Genomic DNA, 27,834 nt, shown 5'->3' with positions numbered 1-27,834 from the left:
ATGAATCTGGATTCTCCAGGAGAAAGGGCCACAAGGACACTGTGGAGTAATGTATTTTATTATCGCATTGCTTAAATATGTACAAACCCTGCCGAGAGCGGGGGAGGTGAACCGGATGCCACTGTGTTTCTCCATCTGGGGCTCCTGCCCAGCGGCAGCTCTATTTGGCCTGTGGGCCCGTCCTGACTTTCCAGCTGCTGACCTCACTGACTGACTCACAGATGCTCTGGGTCCTTAGACAGTTACGTTCCCTTTTTGGGCCTCAGTCCCCCCCCTTTTTTTGTGGGGGATATGAGGAAGGGGCTAAAACATCTCTTCGGGGGTGGGGCCTCTGCTGAACTCAGTAAGGTCAGAAGTGAAAGGTTTCCAGGGAGCTGGTGGTGCCTGGGTCGCTGTACAAAGTTGGGGAAGGGATGGACCGCCCGCCTCGGAGAGGCACTCCCCCAAGGCCGGGCCTCCTCCAGCCCCCTGTCCCCCATCCCCGCAGCCAGGCAGGTTTTCATGCAGTCTTTCCGTCCCCTCCAGCGCCACTCCGCTTGCAGAAGGGGCCCCGCCAGCGTCTGGGACCTCCGGGGCCCAGTGCACCGCTAGCGACGTAGCAAGGCATACTCCTTGGGCGCCCAGAGCAGGCGCGGGCGGCGGATCTCGGCCCGGCGGCCTATGTCGGGGCTCCAGCAGAACTCGGGCGACAGCAGCTTGGCGGGCTTGTGCAGCCAGAAGAACTTGTTGAGGTGGCTCTCGTCGTGCCAGCGCGCCTCCAGGCCGCGCGCGCGCGGTCCCGCCGAAGGGCCCGCGCGCAGTGCGCCGTCAGCCGCCGCAGGGCCGCCACGCTGCCCCCGAACACGGCCGCGTGGTAGTAGAAGTCGCCCTCCCCGGGGCCCAGGGCGGCGGCCGACCGCGCGTCGCGCTCGAATGGCAGCAGCCGCCGGGGCCAGCGGTAGTGCCAGGCGTGCAGCTGCGCCACCGACTCGGCCAGCGCCTCGGGCCCGAAGGTGCCGCTGAAGTGCTAGTCCACGTCCATGCAGAGCACGAAGCGCGCCTCGCGGCCCAGGCGGCCGCCCAGCGCTGCGTGCAGCGCGCGCATGCGCGCCATGGACACGTCATGCCAGCGGCGCTCGCGTCCCACGCGCTCCACGCGCAGCCGGCGGCCCGGGCCCAGCGGCACGCGGCGTACCGCGGCCGGACGCTCGGTGAACACGTAGTACACCACGCGCTGGCCCACCATGATGTGCTGCTCGGCCGTCTCCAGGAAGCGCTCCAGGTACTTCTCCAGGTACCTGCCGGGCGGGGCGGGGCCAGGCCAAATCAGCCCGGCCGCTGCGCCCTCCGGAGTCCGAGGAGTCGTTGGGCTTACCAGCCCTCCCCATGTCCTTCCTGGGACCCTGCAACCCCAGACCCCAGAACTCCAGAACTATTCAGCCCCAGAGTCGTCCGAGGTGAATTAAAAATCATTGCCCATTGTTTGCCATCCCTGCCCACAGGGGCTCTGTGTCCCTGCCCTTGAACGCGGCACTCCCTGACCGCCTAGGTCAGTGGAGTCCCAAGAAAGGGATGCTGTGCTGGTCCTTGGGAGGACTGGCCCGTTAGCCTTTGTCTCTTTAGAGCTCTGGCCCTTTGCTTAAGCACTCTGAGGCTGCCACGAAGTGAGAGAGCCTGAGCTAGCCATGGAGAAAAGCGCCCTCCGGTTTTCTGCAGGCTACTGGCCTGGTGGGGACCCAAAAGTTTGGGAGCAGGGAGGGGCCCCCGTTGCTGAGTCCTGTCGGAATTCCTGAGCCACAAGACCCTGAGCAATGGTAATAATGAATTGTTTTCTGTCATTGAGTTTGTGGTGACAAACCACAAACCTAGGTAAGTGGGATGTTTGCAATACTAGTAACTTTCTATAAACACACTTTGGAATCCTGGGATCCTAAAATAATAGTAATAATGCCTGATATTTTAGAACATTAATCATGTGGCAGACAGTTTTCAAAGTAATGTGCATTATCTCATTTAATCTTCACCATTATTATCTTTATCTGAGGTGAGGAAACTGAGTCACAAAGAGCTTTATTAACTTGTCCAAGTGTACACACAGTTGGTAAGTGTGAAACCAGGATTTGAACCCAGCCTGGCATTAGAGCCTGTATCCTTACCTGCACTTGCTGTATTCTGGGTGGAACTGGGAGAAGCTGGAATTAGAGACTTAGAAGCCTCAGCGTCCTATGTTGGGTTTATAGAACCTTGGAACTTAGGACCCTGAAATTTCTGGTCCCAGAGACTCTGGGTCCCTCAGGCTGGTGGAAAGTGAAAGCGAAAATCGCTCCAGTTGTGTCGACTGTTTGCGTCCGCATGGGCTATACAGTCCATGGAATTCTCCAGGCCAGAATACTGGAGTGGATAGCCTTTTCCTTCTCCAGGGGATTTTCCCAACCCAGGGATTGAACCCAGGTCTCCTGCACTGCAGACAGATTCTTTACCACCTGAGCCACAGGGGAAACCCTAGAATACTGGAGTGAGTAGCCTGTCCCTTCTCCAGCAGATTTTCCCAACCCAGGAATTGAACCAGGGTCTCCTGCTTTGCAGGTGGATTCTTTACCAACTGAGCTCTGAAGGCTGGTGGAGAAACCCCTTACTCAGCATCCAGAACAGAAGTGGGGGCACCACGGTCCTGGAGAAGCCACAGTTCAGCCCACCTAGCTGCCTGGTCAGCCCTTGTCCTGTTTGCTCCCTGGCCTTCCAGGGGCCCTCCTGACTTTCTCTCCCTTCCAGAGTGTGGGGTACAAATTTGGAGGAACCTTGAGCAGTTGTCTGGGGTATCTGATGACAGAATTCCTTCCCCAGACTTTTAGATATCTTTTTCTGGATGCAAAGCTCTCACTGCCTTCCCAAAGCAGCCCGTTCCATTATTAGAAACTTTTCCTTAGATTGCCTTAAACTCTACCTCTCTGTGCCCTTAGATTGCAGGATCTGATTGCTGCTCTTAGCCAGAATTTTGCCTCACTACTGGAAGGTGAATACCAGCTTGGAGAGCCTGCTGTCCATAATGGGGAGATGAAAAAGTCAGTGCCCTGAGATTTCTTCTCCACCTACTACTCAGGGCTCCTTCTCCATACCTGGGGGCCCCTCATATCCTCGATTGGCCTCCTGTCCTGATCCTGTCCCCTCCCCATTCAGTCAGCTGCCCCCATGGCCTCTCTCTAGACTTGGTCATCATCAGTCTGGGCCCCCCGCCAAAGTTGCAGCCTTCACATGTCCCACTCTGGGAGCCCCCATCCTTCCAGCCCATGTCCTGTGATTCCACCCCCAACAGCCCTTCCTCAGAGTCCTCTGGTCTGCTGACGCTGCCATTCTCAGCATCTCCCTTTCTTCACATCCCTCTTTACCCAGCCCAGATTCGCTCCCTTGCAAAAGCCCTCAGCTCCCCAGTCCCTTTCCTGCCATCAGAGTTGCTTGGCCAACCTCCCGCTTCCCCTTGTTGGGTGCTTGTGCTTGTGCCTGAGCCACTGGCCACGGGCCCTTCTGCCGCTGGGCCAGCCCCTCTGTTTACCCAGTCGTTGTCGTCTGCTCTCACAAGTCTTACCTGAAAAGACCATTTTCTCACTGAAAACCCAAGGCCTCCGGATGGATCTGTCCCAGACCCTGGGCAGATTCCTTCTTGGTTATGATTCTGAGCTCCTGGCTGCCTGTGCCGGGTGGATTCCATGGCGGTGTCCAGGGAGGAGGGGTCTGCCCTCACCATGGGGGTCTGGACAAGGGGTGCTGTCTCTGCTTCTCCTTGGCATCCTATGGCCCAGGAGAATGGGGTGCCCCACTTGCTATATCACATGCATCCCCACTCCTTCCTGCTAGGATGCCACCATTTCCCTCCCCAGGCCTTACCTGCCTACAGCAAAGACAGTCAGACCCACAGTGAGGTTCCGCTGTACAGCCTCTTTCTGGGCCACGTCTGGGTCGAAGGTGCCATCCCAAATAATGGGAGCCCCCCAGGAAGTACAGGTTAGGACCTCAGGCCGGGCCCTGGTCGGGGCAGTGAGGGAGAGACAGGTTCATCCATTCACCTGCTGGGTGAATGTTCACTGCCACCCCCCACTAGTCCTGGGCCCTCGGGACCACCCAGGCCTGCCCCTAGAAATCTCTATCCCAGATCCAGCAGAGTAGGGGCCCTGGGTGGAGTGCCTAGCCCTGCCAGGGTCGGGGATGCGAGGAGGACAGGGACACTGGGGCAGAGCTCGGTAGGGTATGGGGGTGTTCTCAGAGTGGGAGAGGTGGTGGCTTCTCACCCAGGATGCAGGGGACCTGTGAAGTTGTCTCTCAGCAGGGGCGTTCTGGCCAGAGGGCAGACACCCATAGGGATGAGGACTTCCAGATGCCTGTGGGGTGGGAGCAGTAGTGAGGGGGGTGCCAGCCTGCTCAGGAGCCCTCTTTCTCTGCTACTTCCAAGGGGGGAGAGCCCCCGAGGATGCTTGTGCAGCCGTGACAGCTGCCACTCCTCATCCCTCAAGGAGGCACTTGGAAAGGGCCACTTGGGCCCTGCCCCTGCTCGTCCCATTGTGAGGGCTGGGGAAGGGGTTATACCTGAGTACAGGAAGCCCGAACAGGAGCAGCCCTAAGATGCCAAGTGCAAGTAGGATCAGCTGCCAGAAGATTTTCTTCCAGGCCCTGGGAGGTGGGGAGTGAAAGTGAATGAAAGTGAAAGTCGCTCAGTCGTGTCCGGCTCTTTGTGATCTCATGGACTATACAGTCCATGGAATTCTCCAGGCCAGAATACTGGAGTATTTTCCCTTTCCTTTCTCCAGGAAATTTTTCCAACCCAGGGATCAAACCCAGGTCTCCCACATTGTGGGTGGATTCTTTACCAGCTGAGCCACAAGGGAAGCCCAAGAATACTGGAGTGGGTAACCTCTCCCTTCTCCAGTGGATCTTCTGACCGAGGAGTTGAACAGGGGTCTCCTACATTGCAGGCAGATTCTTTATCGACTGAGCTGGAAGGAGCATCAGCAACTCATCACACCTATACATTTATATATGAAAAATGATGTGATTTAATGTTAATATATTATTCTGTCATTTGGCACAGACATTGAAAGGTACAGAAGAGGGTAGATAGTGCAGTCTCTCCTGTTCTTAGCCACCCAGTACCCTCTGCAGGGGGCTAGTCTATGCATAAACAGGCAAATATAAATGCGGTAGCAAGTTCTTTCTCCTTCCCTCCATCCCTTCCTTGGCTTTCCCCCCACAAATGGTTGCTCCACCTTGCATTTTCCATGGACCATTATGTCCATCTGCATTCTTGAAGCGCTTCCTCACCCTCTTTTCCGGCTGCCTAATATGCCTTTGATTGGGACGGCATCATTTGCCTAACCAGGTCATTTCTGATGAGCATGTAGATGTGTAATTTTTTTTGCTTTTCCCCAGCAGCAGATATGGGGGATAGTAACAGGGTGCTTTGCCTGGGTCGGATCGAACTTGGACAGGGAAGAGTCTGGAAGGGAATGCAGGGAAGTTTGTGGCTGGGAGTTGAGAGCATCTGGGGCTTAGGGATGAGTTGCTGGGCTTCCTGGAGGGCAGGCTGCAGTCAGGGGACTGTATGTCTATGGCGGCTCCAGTCATGGAGTGGGGTCCCTCCAGCAGAGCTCAGCAACCCCATTGCTGGCTCCAAGGAGGTGGACTTTGCGATTTGTCCGTAGTTGCTTGTTTTCCAGAAGGGCTCTGAAAGTTGAGAATTTTAATAAGCTCCTCGGCAGGGGGTGAGGGGGTCTCCTCCAGCTCTCCTTACCCCTGCTGGGTTCCAGTGTCTCTAGATAGACTGAACCCCTGTGGTGAGGAGCCTGGCCACTGGAGCTAGACCCCCAGGTTTGAATCCCAGGCCACCACTTCTTAGCTCTCTGACCTCGGGCAAGATTCTGGGCCTCTACACTTGAGTCTGCTCATCTAGACATGTACTTCATAAGATTACCTACCTTAGAGGGCTGTGGTGGCTACTGAGTTCATACCTGCTAAGTGATTAGAACAAGGCCTTGCACACAGTAACAGCTCAATAAGCTTTAGCTATCGTTGATTATCATTCATATTATCGTTGCTGAACAAGCCCTCAGGATTCTCAGCACAAACTCCCAGCTCCCCTCCCTGCCCTATAAAGTCCTTCCAAAATCTGCCTCCTCCAGTCTCTTCCAAGAAGGCAGCCTGATCAAACCCTCATGCCCCTGCCTTTCCTGCTGCCCCATGTCACTGTTCCTCAGCAGGTGTATCCAGTAAATAGGTCAGAGAGGCCCCTTGCAGTTGTGTATGTACATATTCACCCGTGCATCTCCGTTGGACGCATGGTTCTGTTCAGGTGGCCAAACCTGGGTGCACTGACCCCTCCCTCTGCCTCGCCCACTGTCTGTTGCGAGTCCTCAGGGTGTGTTGGCTTTGCCTCCTTGATCTCCCCCTTCTTTGCCGCACCTATCCCCCCAACCCCCACAGTGACCTTGCCTGCTCATCCCCACCAGGACCTGCCTGCTCCCAGTTCCCCCTCCCCTGAACAGCCCCCAGAGTCAGCTCATAAAATGCCAGCTGCCTTAACTGTGTCCACATTGCATGAGGGAAATCTTCAAAGGGGAAATGCATTTAGTAGGCAAACATATGGAAAGATGTTCACCCTCACAGTAATCAAAGACTTACGGATTAGAACCAGGCGAGATGTTTTGCCTATAAAATGAGCACTTTTTAAAAAGAAATGAAAATAGCCACGCTGTGAGAATACAGCGAGACAAGCACTCTTACACCTGCCGGTGGGATGTAAATCACTACAGCTTTCATGGAAAGCTCCTTAGCTGTGGGAATTGAAACTTTCAGCAGTCATCCCTTTTAATCCAATCACTGCAGCTTCTGGGAACCCGTTCAAAGGAGACCATCTTCAGCATGGGAAAACTTTATGCATCAAGATGTTCACTAGTTTCTGCTCATTCCTGCATTCAGCCCACGCTTAGTGGTCACAAGCTCAGAACTGAGCACTGCGCTAGGTCAAGGATTCAGAGGTGAGCGAGACACAGACCTTGTCTTCCAGGAGCAGGGTCAGGAAGATGTGATGGCCAGAAAGAGGGGAATGGGGTCAGAGGACAGATGGCAAAGAGAGGAATGGAACAGCATAGCAAAGGCTGTGTAAATACAAGATAGCATTAAGGGCAAACTAGTGGATGGCACCTGAGCCTGGATACATGGGGAGGAAGTCAGGGAAGCTTCCTGGAGGAGGTGCCCTTTAAGCTAGGACCTGAAGGATTAGAAGTTATCCAGGTAGAGAAGACAGTGGAGGGGAAAGGGAGGTCCGTGAAAAAGGGACAGCAATGTGTAGAAGTGAGGAAGTGAGAGAGAGAAAGCATGTGGGACTGTAGGTCCTCCACAGGGGTGGGTGGAGTGTGGATGGGGAGTGATGAAAGGTGAGGCTGGGGATAAGCCGGAACCAGATCACCCAGGACCCACATTCTAGGCTAAGGGGTTTGGACTTCATCTTGAAGCCCTGGGGAACCCTTTTCAGGGCCTTCCCTTCAAAAAGTGCTGCAGCCAGATTTTTATTTGAGAAATACTCCAGCCTGGACATGGAGTGGGAGGCAGGGGGCATGGAGGCAGGAAGACAGGTCAGTGTTGGCAGAGGGTTGGGAGGAGTAGGTGATGAATGGCTGTCGAGGTTGGGTGGGCAGGACTGGGGGACTAGCAAAGGAGATGAAGGCTACTAGTCTGATTGGGGTTAAGGAGCCCAGAAGGCAGGCAGGCAGCCTCAGGAGAGAGTTCTGGGATTCCCACGGAGGGCAAGGATGCTGTGGAGGAGGGAGAGAGCTGGGGCGGAGAGCCAGGGCCCAGCACCGAGGACACGGCTGGGGGCGGGCAGGGGGCTGAGTGAGCAGAGGAGGAAATGGAGGGAGGGGCAGGGGGCTCTTCCCAGAAGTCTGTGTAAAAGGAAAGAGAAAGGATGGGAACTGAAGAGGCTGAGGGATTGAGACTGATGGAGGCGTGTGTGTTTCTTTTACATAGGGAGACGAGCTTGGTTGAACAAGGGCTGGAGAGCACCCATGGAGAAGGCATTGCGCGGGCTGCTCAGATAAACTGGAAAAGGCCCCAGTGTCCAGCGAAGTAAACTTTTTATGAAAATTCTGTAGTCACATGGAAAGATCTTACACAAAAACCTTCAATGGAAAAAGCAAGATCTAAAATTTATGGGCACTGTGATTACAGGTCTACTAATGAAAACATGCACCAGAAGACTAGAAGAAGTATCTGTGTAATTGGTTACAGGAGGGTTTTTTTTTCCTTTATTTTTCCTCCCACCTGTCTCTAATGTGCTTTTATTGCTTCTTTTAATGAAGGAAAAATACAGAGCCATTTGGAAAGAGCAAGCAGTTTTAAGCCTTTCTAGTGACTGCAAGGTGAAGTCCACCTCAGTCCTGCCTACAGGGCCTACAAAACCATTTCACACACTCACACCAGACCCAACTTTACCCTTCTGGAAATGAGACTGCACAGCCAGCAGACCAAGGTGGTTCTCCGAGTATTGCTGGAAAAAGTAGATGGAGATAAACCACCCCAGTGTTGGTCCGTGGAGAGGAGGGTGAATGAGTAATGCATTCGCGTGCAATGGAGAGCAGCCTGGCCATTGAAAAGGATGAGGTTGGTGGATACGTGCTCTCTGGAAAAGAGGGCCTAAGGGACTCAGTGGAAGAGGAAGTAACAGAACTGTGCATAGAGGCCGACCTCACTTCTGTGAGGGGAAGGCTCCCATACCTGTGCACCTGTGCATCTGTGTTCTTTTATAAAATGTACATAGACGTGTACATCTCTGTTCTTTTATAAAAACATGAGAAAATAGAAATATAATGTGAGCCAGGAATATAAATTAAATTTTTCTAGTAATAGTAGCCATGTTGAGAGAGTGGAAAAAACTGAAGTTTTAATAATTTAATCCAATATATCCTTTCAATATGTAATAAATATAAACATTATGGAGCTATTTTACAGTTGCTCTTGGAAACGAGGCTGCCCCCTACAGGGACACCATGGGGTGGGTGGGTTGGCAAGGGCAGAAAATGCTGGAGCAGAGCCTTCTCTGCCATCCCATGCTCTTAGCCAGTCCCTCCATCCAGGGCAGCCAGGCAGAGCCATCCCCAAGTGGTCCAGGTGGGCTCTGTCAGGCCTGGGAGGGTTCTGACACCTAGGCCTTCAACGAGCACCCATCAGGTCCTGCCAATCCCTCCTCCCATGTCCCAGCCTGGGAACCCTAGTCCACAGAGGCATCTGCCTGACCCACTGTTCCCAGTTCCTTGCTCAGATAATTTTAAAAGGACCCCCCACCCAGCTCCCACCTGCAGGAGGCCATCTCTCAAGGCCGCCTCACACTGGCTCCTGGACCCTCCTCACTTTCAGGAGGTGGTTAAAGATCAATTGTTAGTTCCTAAGCGGGAATAAATTTGCAGACCAGGACGGTCACTCCCAGTGGGAATAGAGAGCTCTGTTTCAGTGGGAAGTGCATCCCAAAGTCTGTTTTCTGTTCACCATGGGGTCAGAGTTAAGGGCAGCAGGAGAGTCACCATACTCTACACAAGCTACGAGATCTCCCAGGATGCTGTCTTCCCCCACTGCCCCATTCGTGCCCTGGACTGACCATACCCCACGGCGATGCCCGTCCAGCCACTTTCCCCCAAGGACCTCTATGGCTCAGCTCATTCTCAGCGGGCCAGCCTTGGTGCCTCCTTGACTGTTCTGGCCACCAGACTGGACTCCTCTCAGGACAGTTGTCATGCCCCATCTTCCCCCAGACACTGGCAGCGTCCCCGCTCACCTGGGTCCTTCCCTGAAAGCCATGTCAAGGAGCAGGTGGGACAGACTTCTGAGAACCACCTCAGCCAAGAGCCAGGGAAGAAATGACCTGGTGACTGGAACAAAGCCGTTCCAGGCCATGTATCAGAAACCACGCCCCCAGGACCAAGTGGGACGAACTGCCCGGAGAGAACCCCCTGCCCTGGGGCCAATCACCTTGAAGAGGGTGGATCTGAGTAGGTGGCTCTGGTTGGCCAGAGGCACCGAGTCATGTTGTCCCAATGCTTTTTCCTCCCCTGGGGGTGGCGGGGGGGCAGGTCCTTGTGCCCCTCTTCAGGTCCTCTGTGGTGTTTGCCACCCATCGAGAACCCTGTTCTGCAGAGTTCCAGCCACAACTCAAGGGCACCTGATTGAGACTTTGCACACTTCACCTCCAGGAGCCCTTGACCTCTTCAGTAAAACAGTGTGTGCATACCAGTCAGCCAGGATAGGGTAAGGGCAACACAAGACTGTAAGATGGAAAGGTTCTGGGAAGGTTTACACCAGGCGGTTTTTTTTTTTCAAGTGCAGAATATGATTCATCAGAAATCAATTCATAGATCATGACCAAGATTTTAAAATTATGAACATGAACTGAAAATTAGCAGAATGTATTTTACATCAGGATAGGTATTATTGTTTTGCTTCAGTTACATACATCTTAGTACATATATGAGGGTGGGGAACAAACTGTCGGTCACGATCAAAAGTTTTGCAAAATTCTGTGTAAAGCATGAACATCAGGAGCGAATATGTTGAAGGAAGCACCCTTCAGACTGAGGCCTTCCACCCAGAGTGGAGACAGCAGGGGTGTGTTTACCTGTGTCAGCCCTGCAGATCCACGCTATCCTCTTTCAGGAGTTCCAGCTCCCTCTCCCACCTCACATACAAGGACACTCCAGCTGGGCCTGGCTTTGTCCTCCAGAAAGCGAAAGTCGAGGTCCAGCATGGACTCGCCAAGCTGCACAGGCCACAGTGGCCCGCTCCCCTGCCCTGGAGTGGGGTGGGCAACATGGGGGTCTTCATGGGGGACCCTCCCCACTCTCCCTCAGCCCAGGGTCCCATGCTGGCCCCTGTCCGGCTAGCCATTCCCGACCTTCTGTAGACCAGACTTCCCAAGTCCTAGCTCCATCCTGTGGGTGGTCAACTAGTCAGTTGTTTGTTTCTCCTCTTCTTCCAGGAAGTAGTTACATCTTAAAGGTTTTCTGCAGAGTTGTCATCAAGATGTGGGTATTAGTTCTCAGAAGGTCCCTGCTAATCAATCTCCCTGGGCCCCTCTGTTACAGACTAATTGAGTGCACAAACGGCCTGTGCTTGGAAGGCCCCTTCTTTATTCGAGGCTTAGGCAATCGCCTCCTGTGGCAGAGACTCTCCTAATAGTTCGCTATTCCAGCATCCAAAGAATGCTCAGCTGTCGAGTGAGGCAGTCACCCCAAGGGCGGTGCTGGACACGGAGCCGCACCCACCACAGGTGCGCGTGAGGGTGGGGAGCTCTGGGCTCTGCCTCTGGTGTGCCAGGTATTCCTGACGAACAGCGTCCTGTCTCCCCAGTGGCAGTGGCGGGTCGGCAGGCTCAGAGTTGAAGGGGCCCTGGACCCTTGCACTCCCAAGGAATACCCGTGAAGAACAGGTGGGACCTGAACCGGGGCTGAGTGTGCCTTCAGATGACATGGCAAAGTGTGGAGGATACGCTGTCCAGTCAAGGTGGTCATCCCCCTACCAGCCCAGGGACCCACCCTCTCCTTGCAGGTGAAAAGTAGCTCTTCAGGATCACAGAAAGGCATCCCCGGGGAGAAAGGCACAGAAGGAATGGATTTTATGGATTTATTTTTAAAAAACAAAAAAAGGTTAAAAAAGTCCTTCATTTCCAACCCTGCCTGGGGGTGTGAGTGGGGAACAGCATGAACTGAGAAGGGCACCCACCCTCCCCTGGGGAGAGTCCAACTCTTCCCCCGGAGCCTGCAGCGTGCAGGGCAGGTCAGAGGCCGGCCCTCGCCCTTCCTGCCCCGCCTCCTCCACGGGCAGCTCACACTGCTGCCAGCAAGTTCCAGAGGCAAAGAAGTGTGGGAGCCGAGGCCGAAGGCTGCCTTCTTCACCTCGGCGGTCACTCCAGCTCTTCCGCCCTTGGACGTTCTCTGGGCCCCACCACTGGGCTCTCAGGGTGGGTGGACAGGCAAGACCAGGAGGCGCAGCGTGGCCCAGCCCACTGGCAGCTTCCTTAATGCCGTCTGTGACACAGCAGGGCAGTCGGGGCGGGGGGCGTCACAGTGCAGGAAAGGGCTGCAGAGACACCACAACAATCTGGAAAGGAAAATCTCCTGCTAACCTGCATCGCTTTCTGATCCTGCCTCTGCACCGAGGCAGCCCTTTTTCCTATTCCCCATCCCGAGGCTGAGTGGAGTCCGGGACAAAGCACTAAGTGGCTGTTTGCTACAAAACACCCGGAGATGCCGGGGGGGCTCTCGGCCCGTCAGTCAGTCCAGGCTCCCACACAGTCACACAGTCACACACACAGCGTTAAGGCGTCTGTACTAGCAGGTGTGGCCAAACCGGGCCCAGCTTCTCTCCCTCCACCTGCAGGGGTGAGAGGGGAGAACCCTTCTGGCGGCTTCAGTAACAGGCTGAAGTGGGAGAAGCTGGCAACGGAAGAGCGAGCTGGGCCCCGAGAAAGAAGAGGAGGAAGGCAGGCGAGGGCTTCCGAGGCCTCTCTCCAGGCCCGGCGGCTGCCCTGGGAAGTGACCCAACTCAGGTTGGGAGCCCTGACCACATACCCCCTGGAAAATGGGGGACAGAAAGAGGGGAAGAGAAGCGGGGCTAGAGTCGTGGGACTTTGGAGGAAGCCAGTGCTATCAATATTTACAAGCATAAAGCCCCATCTTCTGTGCCACCTACCTCTCTGCCCCTCCCACAGAAAGAAAGGCCCCTGAGAGCCACCAAGGAGGTCCCGAGACCTCCTCCCCAGCTACGCCCCGCAGCGGGGGCCCTTCCCTTGACCGGCCCTGCTCTGGGCCCCCAGGAGTGTCCACCGGCTCTGCTCGGTCGGGAGGAGGAGCCCCGGCGCCCGGCCAGCCCTAGGAGTCCTTGAGCATGCTGATACGTGCGTAGATCTTAAGGGCTGGCCCCAGCTTGATGTTCATGGCACTCATCAGGTGGTCCTCCTTGAGCAGCAGCAGAGCTTGCCCGTCGATCTCCTGGGCACGGAACTCCTCTGCGATTTCCTGGCAGCCTGAGGGGATGTGACCAAAGACAGTGTCAACCTGGGCTACAAGCGGTCACTGCCCTTCAGAAGCCCCATTTCACTTAACCCTCACGACCAGCCCTTGAGGAAGCCGATGCAGTTCTCACTTTACAGCTTGAGAGGCTGAGTGACTTACTCAGGGTAGCCAGACTCTACCATGGCCTCCTTGTTTACATGTGTCCTTGTTCACCCACCACCCTCTCCATGGACAGGGCTACCCCGGGGAGGCGACTTCACCTTAGTCTTTTGGATAATCTCTTTTGGAGTGAGTCAGCCACTATGTCACGAGGGCACTCAAGCAGCACTCTGGAGGCGCCCACTTGGAGAGGGACTGAGGCCTTCTGCCCAGAGTCAGCCCCCCGCTGCCCTGGGATTGTGGCTGGGAAGGGTGGCTCCTCCACCTCCAGGCCTGTAGGTACCTGCACTCCTGCTGCCATCATTATGGGGGCCTTGAAAGATGCCCCAAGCCAGAAGTACCCACTAAGCCACTCCCCAGAACTCTTGAGATGTTGACTATTATAGGCCACTAGGCTTGGGATAACATTTCCCAGCAGTGAATAACTAATGCAAATTTTGGTATCTGGAAGAGGGAGTGCTGCCATCACCACCCCTTAACAGTGTGGGTGTGGCCTGGGATGCAGTAGTGGGTGGGGGCGGGAGTGACTTCGAGAAGAATATCTAAGGTTTCCTGAGAGACTTCACAGAAGCCTGATGGCCTTTGAGGAGACTGCTGGGGAGGCTTAAAGCAAAGTGAGGAAATGGTTACTGGAAACTGGAAGAAGAGGGATCCTTGGTATGAAATGGAAAATTCAGCCACACTGTTCCTGGTGGTGACCTGGTGAGTGTGAGACTCCCACTGAACCAGCACTCCGGCTCAGGGGACCCCAGGCAGAGCCTGCAGGTACTGCCTGGCTTCCCAGCGCGGCTGTGGGAAATGCGAGGGGGAACACTGGGAAACAGGAAAGAGCCTGGATTTGCTGCTTCTGAAAATCCTCAGCCTCTCCAGATGGCAAATGACGCTAAAATTAAGAAATGGTTTTTAGTGCTTGTTTCAGCAGCACACAATCTTAAAAAAAAAAAAAATAGTTTCCAGGCAAAGACCAAATCCAGGACGCAGTAAAAAAAACAGTCTAAAGATGAGACAGCGGGGGTGTCTTAAATCATCTGTTAAGACTGCAGGAAGCTCTAAGGTGTGGCCTCAGAGAACTGCTGGATCAAATGCTCTCTCAGGATTTTATGGGTGTGACTCACAGAGCCTCTCCATTCAACAGACGGGCTCCTTACACTGTTAAGGCCTCAGTCCCTCAGCTTCAGATGAAGCCTAATATGGAGTAGGGCTTGTCTTGAAGACACTTTTGAATAAGATTTATTTAAAAAGCCCACAAAGAGTGAGAGACCCGTCTGGCAGAAACACTGCTCACTTGGACTCCAAGGGCCAGAGGTGACAGGAAATAAAGGCAACAGGAAGCAGGCTGAGCAAACAACTCCACCAGCCACCTCCTTCCAAGGAGAGGAAGGAGGGGTCAGGTAGGACCCAGAGAGGAGGAGGACCACTCCAGGCTTGGCGTCCTTGTCATCAAGGAAACGCCCACACATGCCTGGTGTGGGCTGGTGACTCCTGAGGCCTCTTGTGTGCTCCCTTCTTCAACAGGCACATCTACTGTGATGGCCCTGTGCCCGTCCCACCATCTCCTAGGTTAGTGGAGGGGAAACGAAGACCCTCCTTGTTCGCAGGTGTGAAGACTGGGGGAACTCCCCTGGAGGAGCTGGACCCAGCGAATTTCATCTGGGCCTGGACCTGAGTCAGATGCTGAGATCTTAAGACCCTGAACCACTGCTGTGATGGGATGAGACCCGTGGGGCCTCGGGTGGGGGTGGGGGTGCTGCATGAGGGGGGAACCTGAATCACTGGGGTGAACTACGCTAACTGGCCTCCAAGTAGCTCCCTCCAATAACCCCTGCTTTCATGCCTTCATGAGGCCTTCACAATGAATGGGGTTGACCTGTGTGGTCAATAAGATACTGTTGAAGTGACAATATGTGATTTCTGAGGCTAGATCATAAAGGGCACAGCAGGTGGCTTCCACCTTGCGCTCTTAGATCTCCTCCTGGGGGGTCAACTGGCTGCCACATCACGAGAATACCAGAGCATGAGTGTTCTGAAGAGACCCGTGTGGACGGTGACCGAGGCCTCTTGCCAACGGCCATTCCCTCCCTGAGAATCACGAGTGAGGCACCTGAGGATGGAGCCAACAGCCCCACTCGAGCCTTCAGATGGCCTCAGCCTTGGCTGACACCACAGCCGCCTAAGAATGCCCACTCCAACCACCTGTGTGCTGACAAACGGTGGGGCTGCAGCGATAGATAACCAACATACTGGGTTAAGTGGCAGAGCCGGGATTTGAACCCAGTTCTGTTTAAGTCCGAAGCCCGCTCTCAACCACCATAGCCAACCACCATAGCCCACTTTAGTCTCTGAATGAACTGGCTTATGGCTGCCATCACTACCTGACCTGGCCAGTGGCTGGGTGAGACTGGCAGGAGAAACCGTGAAAAGGCTTTGGGGCCTCAACAAGCCCAGCCGTGGAGATGCGAGCTCTGTCTTTCGAGCTTCCTTTCTAGATCCTCGCCCTGAGACCCTGCATGCCCAGGGTCACGGGCGGCCTGTGGCTCCCTCACGTGCTTCTGCGTCTCTGTCCAGGCTGCTCCCTGATGCAACCTCTCCATCAGGCACAGGCCTGCGTGGCCACTGCCACTTGGTGTCCATGTCCTGTGTTCTGACGTTCTCCTTGACAGTTTTCCTTCATTCCCACCTGACGCCCCTCCCAACTTGCCCTGGAGACACATAGGGTAGGTTACGTCATCATCTGCCACACAGGCCCCTCGCAGAGCCCACAGATATGTTGGCGTCTGGCCACAGGACACCAGTCAGGGCTCTGTGCTAGAAGGTAAGGTCTCATGGGCAGTAATCTCCTCACGCTTATCCCTGCCCCCTGTTCCTGAACCTGCATCTCTCACTGAACCTGTGGTCTCTCCTGGGGGTAGGAGGTGAGGTCTCTCACGCCCTCTCATTCTTTGCTACTCCAGGCAGGCATGGAACTCCCAGGGCCTTACCTGGCAGAGAGCGGATGAACTCGTAGACATCGTCCACGTTCCACTTGGTGGGCTCACTTGGCAGGAAGTGGTGTCCCATGCCCACCAGGTCCCGCATGTGCACGTCAGGGAGCTCCAGGTCCCGCGGGCCTTGTCGCCGGCGGGAGGTGGACGAGCTGGCTGAGATGGGGGACAAGGGTTCCTCATAGCTTGAGTTATCTGAGCAACGGCTGGAGTCCTCCTGGCTGTGTGTTAGCTGCAGGGCAGCGGTAACTGAAAGGGGGACGGTGCCTGTTGGCTGGGAGCAGAAACAGTTTTCCTCAGGATGGGGGAGTAAACCGCCTCTACAAGAGTGCTGGGCAAAAGCAGGTATAGTCTCCCCGTTCTATCTGGCTGGCTGCTACGTACCTTTGAACTCTAGATCAAAAAGTATCTTTTGCAACGTCCTCTCTCTGATCCTAAGCAGAGAGTCCTACTACTGGTGCACGTACCACCCCACACTGCAGTAATCTCATTACAGGTCTATTCTTTCTCGTAAATGTGGGTTTTTAACCAGGGCTCTACGGGTTTTGGGGACTGGTCTGTGCACGACCCGAAAGAGCATGTAGATTTCCTTATGTGTCCGTTTTTTACTATAGCTTTCATCAGATTCTTAAAGAGGTTTAAGACCAGAACAATAACAATAAACAGCAAAACACATGGTCTAAAGCATCACACTAGGCTGTGAGTTCTTACAGCACAATTCAGAGCTTTAGTGCCTAACAGTTGCTGGCATATAGCTGGTGCTGAAACATACTTAATGAACAGAACACCTCGTTTTTGATAGAGACCTTTAAGGATTCAGTGCTCTGATGCACCGAGAAGCAAAAAGGTGGGGAGATGAAGGGTGTTAGCTTCTTCTCCCCTAGCCCTTCAGGTAAGGCAGGCGTAGCTACCTGGGACAGCCTATGTCTTCATGTGCAGCCCCAGAAGTCAAAGATGGAGGCAGACTGGGAGAACAGGGTGAGCAGAGGCAAGGTCGCGGAAGAGGGACCCTGGGTCCCTCTTGAGCATCCATGGGTCTAAATGAGAGCTCTCTGAAGGGACATGGGGAAGGCTTGACTTGACACATCAGGAGAAATGAGAATATGATGGAGCACTGACAGCCACAGCAGAAAGGACAGTGGGCGCCCAGGGCTGTGCTAGGAAGGGGAGTCGGTGGAGACTTGAGAGAATGAGCTCCAGGCTCCTCTGGCCTCTCACCTGCTTCTTGGTATCCTTGGTAAGTGTCGGCAGACTGGCTTTGCTGGCCCGACGGCGGTTGTGGGTCGTGGCTCCCGCCTTCTGCAGCTTGCTCCGGTCTGAGTGGAAAAGCCCCACTCGTTTGGTGCACCCCACGTTGTACCTGCCAGAGTCAGAGGAACAAGGGAGGTCAGGGCAGTCGCAGGGTGCCCACAGGCCCCAGGAGGAGTAAGAGCAGCCAAGGGGCAAAATCTGAGTCTGTCTGCTCATTCCAATCCTAAGTCCATCACTCAGGACTGGCTGTGTGAATCTGGGCAAGTCACTCAGCCCCTGAGCCTCTGTTTTCCCATCTGGAGTTGGGGATGAGACCACTCACTTTCTGTAACTGGTCTGGCAGTTACACAAGCTCGTGCTTGACACAACTGCCTGGCTCACGGGAAGAACCCAGGGCTGCCCTATTCTACTCCACATGTTACCTGTGCCCAGAAGCTAGTGTCCCCTGTTCTGATGGGGGACAGCTTGGCAAAGCATCACAAAGGTGCCGGGAGGACCTCCAGCATAGCCCAGGGAAGGAGGGCTGGGGGTAACCCTACTCTAACTGGTCCGCAGGGCCCTTCTGCCTGGGGGCCTAGAGTCCCTTCTTTTGGGAGCTCAGGCCCCTTCCACCTTGGCACAAGGACCACACAGCACTTACGAGTCAGACGTCTAGATCCCCAGCTCAAAGACTTTAGGCACAAGTACTTCTTGTGCCTCAGTTTCCCATCATGTACAGAGGGCCTGACAGCAATCCTGGCTCACAGGGTTACTCTGAAGACGAGACGACACCATGCGTATCAACGCTCAGCACAGAAACCTGCGCGTGGCAGGCCCACGGTAAGCACTGCTGCCTGCTGTGAGCGTCTGTCTTCTGAGTCGGGAGGAGCTCACAAGGGAGGTGCAGTCAGTACAGGGGCTCAGGGCAGCGTTTCCAGTGGGGGCCTAGGCAAACCCTACGGAGATGGGAGCTGCCAAAGCCAGGTGCCGGGGTGCCGAGGAGGGCCAGACAAGCTAAATGCCTCTTCCTTCCATGTGGGCTTACCGCTGCTTGCCTGGACCTGCTCATGGAGTTCTTGGTGAACAAGTGACAGGACACTGCTTCCAGGCAGGGCACGGAAATAGGGAGCTGGGCATCAAGGTGCAACCCTGAGAGGGGAGGGGCTGGGCACAGCAGTGGAGTGAGCGTGCTTACCTTTTTGCACAAGCCATGGAACAGAAGCGCTTGGAACGCTTGAACTTGTAGGCAAAGTCCACCCGGCCACAGAGCTCACACTTGAGTTTGAGGGGAGTGCCCTCCTCTTTGGACTCTGAAAGCATGAAAGTTCGTAAGTGTGGACAGTGAGTGGTCCCCACAGGACTGTCCACAGCCTGCCCTGGGGCCTCTCACACTCTGCCCAGCCTGTTCCTCGTGCCCACAGCTGTGCCCTGCAGCAGCAGCCTGGATAGTGCCAACCCACTTTTGCTGCTGTTTTATGACTTCGTACCCTGGACACCTGAGAGTTCCTTCTTTTAGGGGCTAGGAGACAAAACACGGTGGGGAAGGGCTAGCGCCCCTTCTTTACAACCCTAGAAGAAAGCAGGCGACCCTCCAGAGGGAAAGTGCTAATGCTGTCTGTCACTGCTGGTTTGCAATCACTTTACCCTTCCTGGGCGGGGGGTGGGGGGTTCCGGCTGGCTGCCAGCCTGGGTATCAGAGCCCAGGAGATGGTAGCCATGCAGGCACCCCACCCGCCTCCATTTAGCCAGGGGCTTCTGTGGCAAGTGCAGCCCTTACTTGCTCCAGTGTGCCTCTGCACTGGCCCCTCTCCTGAGAGCAGGCCCCTGAAGCAGTGGAGGAAGGCCGCAACTTGCCGGCTGGCCCATAACTCAGCAGTAACTCCCGGGGATCCGGGGCTGGAGAGGAGGACACACGTTTCCCCGGGGACAGGGGCTCCTATCCACTTTCGAGGGACAGGGCTGAGTGTGCACTGGGGGAAACGTTTGGTCGACCGCCATGTTCACACAATTTCTGGCTCCAAGACCCTCCATGGACAGCAGGAAAGGACCTTCCATCCTTGCTGATGTCCCGGTTCCACCCCAACCAAAGCCCCGGCATCCAGGGTCTGGCACACTACCTTGCAGATAGGGCTCCTCCATCTCTGAGTCAGTGGTGGTGGTATGGTCCTGCTGCGGAAGTTTCTCAGGCAAGAACCCCTGTGCATACTTCTTCTTGAGATTCCCCACCAGCAGGGACGAGCGTCCCACCTAGAGGACAAGGCGACAGGGAGGCCGTGAGGGTCAGGTGGGCAGGCTCGCTTGCTCTCAGCCTCATCACAATCACAAGTATAAAGCACCCAGGCACAGAGGCCAGCCCCCACCCCACCACCATCCAGGCACACCCTGCTCAAGGCCTGTTTTGCTGTTTAGCTCATGAGGTAAGATGCCACTGGCCACCAAAGGACAGGGATGAAAATGGCTTCAGCCCAGGACTGATGGATGGTTTAGAGGTCAGGAGAATATCTCCTCTTCCCAGTTGTCTAAGGCGCACAGGTGGAGACATGGGTCAGGTTCCGGCATCGCTGGAACCAGGGCCAGGCCCCAGCCCTCACATGTCCTGGGGCAGGAACACGGCTGAGGCTGCGTGTGAGTGTATGGGTGACACAGAGTCCTGGCCACCATTCCTGGATCCCTTTCTGTTCTCTCCCTTACCACTGCCCTACCCGAGTCAGAGGGACAGGCAGCCAGAGAAGAGGAACATGGGGACGCGGGGCCACACTGAAAGGCCAACCCTGGACTGGCTCATTCACACTTTGCTTTACTCCCTTTGTTGCCTTTTGTTCGGGCAGCCTGGTGGCCAGACCTCTAGCAGGGAGACTGGGGCTGCTACCCCATCTGCATCTACACTGTGAGGTCAGCTGGTTCTGGTGTTTCTCTAGGAGGCCAAAGGGAGGACGGAGTCTAACGAGGGAGGGGATGTGAAGGGCTAAAGCTCCTTGTAGCTAAGGTGCCACAGGCCTTGACGGACCTCCAGAGGGAAAGCAGATGAGAACCAGCCCAGGCATTTTTGTCTTCTGGCATTTCAGAAAGGCAGTCCACCCATCGCAGTTAATCAAGCTCAGAGGCTTTGACTGACTGTTCAAACCACTCATGGATCCAAAGAAAGCTCAAAAGACAGATGGCATCCCATGAAGATGCTGTGTCTCTACCAGTTAATTTCATCATGAGCGAGGCTGGAGTGCACTTGGCTCTGGGCTCCTCTCACCTATGGAGCAGGCAACCTGTCTCACCAAATTACACGGGCACTACCAGCGCTGGGTGCTGCGTTTAATGAGCCACTTTCTTGCTGCTTCTGTATCTCCCTGCAGTATAATGCTTGAGACACTTGATGAAATGCCCCTTTCTGAAATGCCCCTTACTCTCACTCACTCCTCTTTCAAGGCTCTGTCCCCAGAAAAGAAGTTTTAGGCTAGAACTCTGATCAGTTATCTTCCATTCAGATAGACCTTGAGGATTCTCTTCCATACAGGTTCCGTTTGCTAACTGGCTAAAGTGCTGCCATTTGGGAGTTGAGGCATTCAAACCTGAACGAGGTCTCATTTCCCAAAGTCCATCATCCTGCACCCAACACCCCAGTGTGAACTCCCTTCTAACCAAGGGGTTCCCACTTCACCAGGTGGGGACACAGTTGAGTCTGTGTGGAAACTTCTAACTGAAGGGGTCATGCCAATTATTCTTAATTACTGACCCCTTCTGGATCTTAGGAAGACACTCAATCCTACAAAGAAAATGACTCTGACATTCCTTTGGGGGGAAATTAGCAAGGAAAGAGCAAATTTCTTTTCACATTTTTAGAAAATTTACATGGAAATGTAAAAATATTCTAATACACATCCAAAGTATACTTATTTAAAAAAAAAAAAAAAAGAGGGGAAAAGAAGTAGTCCGTACCGGGAAAGGCTCCGCCCCCTCCTGGATCACAAACCCTTCGATAACATGCGTCAGGATTTGGGGTTTCACAATGGCCTGTGGTGGTTTATTCTCACCATTCTGGGGGGCAGTGCCGGTGATGCTGGAGGCAGAGTTTCCGTTCCCTGAGGTCATGCCGGGGCTGCTGAGGTCGGTCAGTGCATGAACAATGCCCTGCCCTGTCTCTGTGCAAGGAAAGCAGGAGAACACAAGCAGATGAGGTCAGAACCAGGTCGAGGCCAGCAGAAGGAGAGCAGGGACTCCACCTCACCCAATAATGCACACCAGGCAGTCCCCTCCCTCCGTGACCCATTCAAAGTGGCAGTTTTCGTGGACAAACCACCATGTGAGTCTCGTCTGTTCTACAACAATGAAGCTAAACAACCAGACATGTTTCTTATTTTTATCCTGCGCTAAGAATAGTTCGACTAGGTTAAACAGACAAGGATTCTGCCTTTTGGAGGAGTGAAGACCTTGGTCAATATTGATCTGGACAAACAAGTTAACATTCAGCTCAAGGGAGAAAAGTGTATTCAAGGTACCATCTAAAACCAGGATGAAAAAAGCTGAACTAGGTAGAGGGCTTGGGGCTTGATGGGTTTGGGGGAAGACAGATTGAAGGAACCTTCCATGAAGTTCCTCGGGCAAGGGTCCAATTTTAAGCATGCTGTGAAATGTCAAAGTACTGAACCCCAAGTAAACATTTTAATATAGATCTGCCTATGCAAAGACTGGCTGCTTGGGATCACTGCATTAAGATATGTGTGTGTTCTATTTCTCCACCAAGGAAGCCACCAGGCAGAGATGAGATTATCTATGCTGTTTCTGCAGGTCCTGTGCTTCCAATCAAGCCTCTTATCCAGTTCTCAGCTTCACACTCAATCTGATCCTTGGCTGACCACAGTCTCCTTCCTCCATGGACAGCGCTGCCTAAGTTCTCCCCATAGGCCTGCCAGCCTTGCTCTGAAAGGCCTGACAGAGAGCTCCAAAGAGTGTGAGGGGAGCCTCCGCGGAACCGCATGAGGGACCTCCTCGTCTCCACTTCAAACAGTACCTCTCATGAGCTGCTTCACTGTGAGAAACAACTTTTATCTCCTCACTTTTGTAACTCTCTTCCCACCCCTTCCCAGGGCCATTGTCTACCACCACCAACTGTGTGAGCTGAGGCTGCTTTTAAACTGGAACTTCCTAAAAAAGAAAAAAAGAGAAAGAAAGAAAAAGCCATTTCTTTATTGCAACAAGCCTACTGCCAGTAAGCATAACTCAGTGTGTATATGTGTACACACTTTGGAAAACGATTTCAGTATAATTATTAAAGCAATTTTTGCACAAAATTTATAGGAAGATGCTCTTATTTCATGTTAAAGATCCAAAATCCACCACAGAGGAGGAATTTACAAGGCCTAATTATATAGGATGGAGGAATCAAAGTAAACTCATTTTAGGAAAGGTTTATAACTGGCTTTCTTACTAGTAGTCCTAGCGTACAATAAACCAGGATAAATCTTTTTTGTTAAAAAAAAGTTAACCATGACATACATCTTCAGTACTCAGACTTCTATAATTCAGCTGTAATGAACTTCAGAGCTGAGCAGGAGTTACCTGAGAGATGTGATTAATGAGATTTTAAAATAATTCTTTGGAGAGATAGTCATACCACCAAGTTAAGAAAAATTCATTTCAATGTTTATAGTCTCCTTTGAAAAAAAATTTTTGGACAGTTTTGACTTTTCTATAGGGACGGAAATTTTCTACTTTGGATTCAGTGTTTCTAAATTGTAAAGGTGTTTAGGAAGTGAAAAGAAAATCTTTCCTTAACAATCCATGAATAACTAGGAGGACTGAGTTAACTATGCAATCAATTAAGTTTCTTTGCTTTTAAATTTTAAATACGTGAAAAAACAAATACGTATTTTTAAAAATGAGTAAATGTTAAGATAGAAAGCTTAGTATTTAAATTAAAATCCTGTTTTTACATGGCAGCTATTTCCTTCCAATTAGAGCCTAGATGAATATTCCCTAGGTTCAAGCCCTTACCAGTGCTTGACCTTTCTCGGTAACAGCCCCACTTAGTGCTTTGCTGGCATTTGCTTGAACACCTCTAATGACAAAGGAACTCACTACCTCTGAAGTAGTTTGTCCCCAACTTGGACAGTTCAAGAAGTTCTTCCTTACAATGAGCCAAAAATCCATCTGTTAATTTCTATCTACTTATCCTGGTTCTATTCCTTAAGACCACACAGAACAAGGCCAATCATACTTGCACAATGGGTAAAAACACAGCCTTAGACTTGGCTTAGAGACTGGTCTCTATCACTCAAGGATTAGCAGCATGTCCTTATCTGTCTCTGAGCCTCGGTTTCTCCAGCTAGAAAATATAGATGATAAGACGACAACTCTATAGCCCTGCTACGAGGGCTAAGTGAGATGATGAATAGCAGTGCAGTGTGACCACACTGGGAAACACTCAAGAAATGCCCGTGGTGTCATGAAGGGTGGCACTCATGACCCCAGTACATATTTTCTCCTCCAGGCCACACTCCCTCTGCTCCTTCAACTACTTCTTATCTGAAAGGCTGCAAGTTCATCACCCTCTGTCATCTCTGTCAGCATTTTTTAAAGTCAGGTAGTCAACCCTAACATATCATATCAAGTATTGATCTAAGAGATCCAGTTTGTAAGAATTTTGTTTTGGAGAGCACAGATGGGCAATGAGTGACTCCCTTGTTTTAGTTCACAGCACTTCTAGGGCTTCCCTGGTGGCTCAGATGGTAAAGCGTCTGCCTGCAATGCGGGAGACCTGGGTTCAATCCCTGGGTCAGGAAGATCCCCTGAAGAAGGAAATGGCAACCACACCAGTACTCTTGCCTGGAAAATTCCATGGATGGAGGAGCCTGGTGGGCTACAGTCCATGGGGTCACAAAGAGTCGGACACGACTGAGCGACTTCACTTCACAGCACTTCCTTGGAATTGATCCGTTTTCCTCTTCATTCTGGGATCATGCCCGCCTGCCACTTTTCACTGATATTTATCACCAAATGGGTGCTGATACCTTATCTCCCTGAGATTTCTCCAACCTTGTTGGACTCTTCTTTTTGGCCCCTCTACCCTACTGATAAATGTACACTGCAAAGAGGTGGTGGTTCCTGAGGGCAGATTCTTTCCTTATGCCAAATACAGTAGCAAACAGAGATATTCACCAGCCCAGGGGCTACAGGGCCAATGCTTAACTCTGGAAAAAGACCTGTTTTGAATTTAAGTTCTAAAAAAAACGGATCTTATCAAGCAAGAGAACAAACTAATAAGCCCTTTCACTACATCCTTAGAACGATCACTCTCCGTTATAACTCTGGCTGGTTGCAGGACAGACAAGAGTCCCAGGGACGGGCAGGAGAGTGCTTTACAACTTGTACAGAGGTTTGCAACGATTCTGTTTTGCAGTCATCTTGCAGGCAAACCCTCATCATCTGCTCTAGTAACAAAGGAGTTTGGGCTATTTCTAGAATGACCATACACGATCTCACCCCCTGCCAAGCTCAGCACTCTGAGATTAATTTAATCTGCTTCCCGCTCTCCCAGACTGCTCTGCGGCTTGCTTAAGGGAAAGCAGCTTAAACGTGCAACAACCTGCCCTGCTGGCCCTGAGGCCAGATGAGAGAGAGACAAAGAAGTCCTCTATCTTTGGAATTCTTCCTTACTCAGTTCCCTTGACTGGTCCCAAGACTGTAAGTGCTGCTGGGATTCTCAGAGGTCTCAAATGCCTTTATACAGAGTGAGGTACCTGGGTCTGCAAGGCAGAGGCCAGGACACCCTGAGAAGGAGAAGCTGCATAAGGAAATAAAACCAAGCTCCAGTGGGGGCGGGGGAAGGGAGAGGTAGAATCTAGCATTTGATTGAAGCTGACCACAAAGGGCCAAGTATTCGGATGAGAATGAACAAAGCAATGTGTTCTGGGGGCGTTGTTACATAACACAGGCCTCAACCTGTAGGCTGCGTCTCAATCTGCTCTCAGGCTCTGGCAGAAACAGTCCTTATAGGGACTGGATTAAAACAGGAAGGGCGAATCCCCTCCCCACTCCCTGGGCCCCATTTGTGAAATTATCTGCTCAGGGCCAGTCTTCTCTGCTAGGCAAAGCAGGGGCCCTATTTAGGCAGGGCTGTCCAGGTCTTGTCTGTATCTTCAGGGCTAACCCAGTGACCAACACATGACAGCCATTTAATAGGTGCTGAACCACAGCGTGTGGAAACTGTGGTCTCCATCTTCACGGTTGACCACAGTTTTGTTCTCCCTAGTCTTCCAACAGCAACCACCAGTTGAGATTGGCAAGTCACTTTCTGAGGCGATAGTGACTGAGACAGAGCAGGTGGGCTGGTGCCTGCCTACAAGAATGGCATTTCTGGCTACCTGGCTCTGAAGAAGAATAAGAGCTACTTCTCAGCCCATTTATTCTTGTTAGAGCGGGGATTTCCTTAGTGGATGGGAAATTTCGCATTAAATCAGCTCCAAAGACTGCAGCTCTGGGTTCCCTGGCCCGCTGTGAAACACTGACGCTGGCTCCAGGCATTCAGAAAGGAATGATGTCCTCCAGAAGCAGAGGCCAGAGGCGCCTATACAAACAGCCTTGCCCCCAGGGCCAGGAGGTAGGTGTCCAGAGAGGCTGAGCTCTCCTGCCCACGAAGACAGAGGTCGGGCTGGCCCTAGCTAGGTTCCATCTGGGCCACTTTGGAACCAGTTATGGTGCTCTTTTGGAGAAGGAAATGGCACCCTACTCCAGTACTCTTGCCTGGAAAATCCCATGGACGGAGGAGCCTGGTGGGCTGCAGTCCATGGGGTCCCGAAGAGTCAGACACGACTGAGCGACTTCACTTTCACTTTTCACTTTCCTGCATTGGAGAAGGAAATGGCAACCCACTCCAGTGTTCTTGCCTAGAGAATCCCAGGGATGGGGGAGCCTGGTGGGCTGCCATCTATGGGGTCGCACAGAGTCGGACACGACTGAAGCGACTTAGCAGCAGCAGCAGCAGATGGTGCTCTTTATAAACACAGATACGGCAAAAATCATCAGTTACGCTAAAATACGGTTCAGTACTAACATTTATTGTGGGTGTTTCAGATGACCTGACCAAGTCTATTTGCCCCGAAAATAAGCAGCCTTGAAGACCTGACTTCAGAGGAGATGAAAAGCAAGCAGGACCTCTCCCTACACCCCTCAGCTTGGCCAGTGGCCATTTACACTTTCTACAGACATGAGGAAAAAGAAGTATTTTAATTTTCAAGACTTCTAACTACCCGTGCCTGGCAGCAGCAGGAGTAAGACAAAGCTAATGAAGTTAATAGAGGATTCAAGGAGGCATAGTAGGTGATAACACGGATCATTTCCTGCAGCAAATTCTGCTCAGCAAATGGCAAAACAAGGTCACTTACACAACACAGAGCGTTCTCTCCAGGCCCCTGGCTGTGAAGTCCTGCTCACTGGGCCTCAGCTTGGCAGGCCAGTCCCATGGGCAGGAGGGGTGACAGCAGGGCTCCTCAGCAACTGCCTGCTCTAGAGAGACCCTGAGCGGAGCGCCTGCAAAGGGACACCCAGGGAAGCCACATCCCAGGCGGAGAGCAGCTGATGCAGACCAGGCACACCGGGCGCTAACATGGGGCGGCAAGCTGAGGGCCCGTGAGCCCTCAGCAAAGGCTGTGGCCACCCTTTACAATCTCATTATAGTCGGGCCCCTAAAGACATCAGTGCCGCTCCGAAAGTGAGGGAGGTACAAAATCTCGTTAAGTACCAATCTGTTAGTGGGGAGAGGGGGGAGGGGGAAGAGAGAGGGAAAGAGGAATCGTGGCTCCATCCTGGGACCCTGACAGAGTAGTCAACTAAAGAGATGCATTTGGTTAACAACCTGCTTTAAAATGCAAATATACACTTGCAGTCATTCACACCTGGCTGTGAATCATTTAGAGAAGCAGAGCGCTTTCCTCCCCAGTTAGGGACAGAAGGTCTGGAAAGAGGCATGGGGGATGAAGAGTGGATATTTTGGATCAGGGGCACTAGTCCTCTGTGGACTGGGGTTAGGAGGGTCCTGGGTCTAACATCTTAATTTTCCAGAGGAGAAAAAGGGTGCGTAATTAAGTCTACATTTCAGAATGAAGGCAAGAGTGTGTGCCACCTAAATGAAGAGACTACGTTCTAAAACGGGCTTCCCTGGTGGCTCAGGGGCAAAGAAAACCACCTGCCAATGCAGGAGACCCGGTTTGATCCCTGGGTTGGGAAGATCCCCTGGAGAAGAAAATGGTATCCCGCTCCAGTATTCTTGCCTGGGAAATCCCATGGACAGAGGAGCCTGGTGGGCTACAATCCTTGGGGTTGCAAAGAGTCGGATGTGATTTAGCAAATAAACACCACCACCACCCACTAAACCATGCATAAAAGGAGCTCTTAGAGGTGGGAAAATTGTACTTCGCTTCCCATCCTGGGTTCCCCTGAGAACCCAGAAG

General features: G+C 52.9%; 2 protein-coding genes and 1 long non-coding RNA gene across 8 annotated transcripts in view; 1 reads left to right on the top strand and 2 right to left on the bottom strand.

Annotated features, from left to right (window-relative positions):
• Positions 1-37: 37 nt before the first annotated feature.
• A3GALT2 (alpha 1,3-galactosyltransferase 2) lies at positions 38-9,917 on the bottom strand. The gene is given in 6 exon segments (XM_027516552.1): positions 38-773; positions 776-1,277; positions 3,862-3,999; positions 4,263-4,352; positions 4,558-4,641; positions 9,794-9,917. Coding segments are annotated over 6 exon segments (1,119 nt in total). The 5' UTR covers positions 9,913-9,917; the 3' UTR covers positions 38-587.
• On the top strand, positions 1,220-11,666 carry LOC113876942. Its single transcript, XR_003506644.1, has 3 exons — positions 1,220-1,261; positions 2,024-2,080; positions 7,993-11,666. It is a non-coding gene; the product is annotated as an uncharacterized LOC113876942 (long non-coding RNA).
• Positions 11,621-27,834, bottom strand: part of PHC2 (polyhomeotic homolog 2) — a 113,615-nt gene continuing 97,401 nt past the window's right edge. For 5 of the 6 annotated variants that reach the window (XM_027516548.1, XM_027516546.1, XM_027516549.1 and 2 more), the window contains 6 exons: positions 21,326-21,528; positions 19,513-19,642; positions 18,591-18,705; positions 17,384-17,525; positions 16,163-16,439; positions 11,621-13,036 (listed from right to left, as the gene is read on the bottom strand). In XM_027516548.1, coding sequence (XP_027372349.1) covers positions 12,882-13,036; positions 16,163-16,439; positions 17,384-17,525; positions 18,591-18,705; positions 19,513-19,642; positions 21,326-21,528 — 1,022 coding nt within the window. In that variant the 3' untranslated portion in view covers positions 11,621-12,881. Of the gene's footprint in view, positions 13,037-16,162; positions 16,440-17,383; positions 17,526-18,590; positions 18,706-19,512; positions 19,643-21,325; positions 21,529-22,397; positions 26,129-27,834 lie in introns of those variants that run through there. The other variant, XM_027516550.1, reaches the window with a different exon arrangement.

This window comes from Bos indicus x Bos taurus, chromosome 2 (assembly GCF_003369695.1).
Source record: "Bos indicus x Bos taurus breed Angus x Brahman F1 hybrid chromosome 2, Bos_hybrid_MaternalHap_v2.0, whole genome shotgun sequence".
Classification (NCBI taxonomy): domain Eukaryota; kingdom Metazoa; phylum Chordata; class Mammalia; order Artiodactyla; family Bovidae; genus Bos; species Bos indicus x Bos taurus.
Note: the sequence above shows the minus strand (reverse complement) of the source record. Positions and strands in the feature narration are given on the sequence as shown.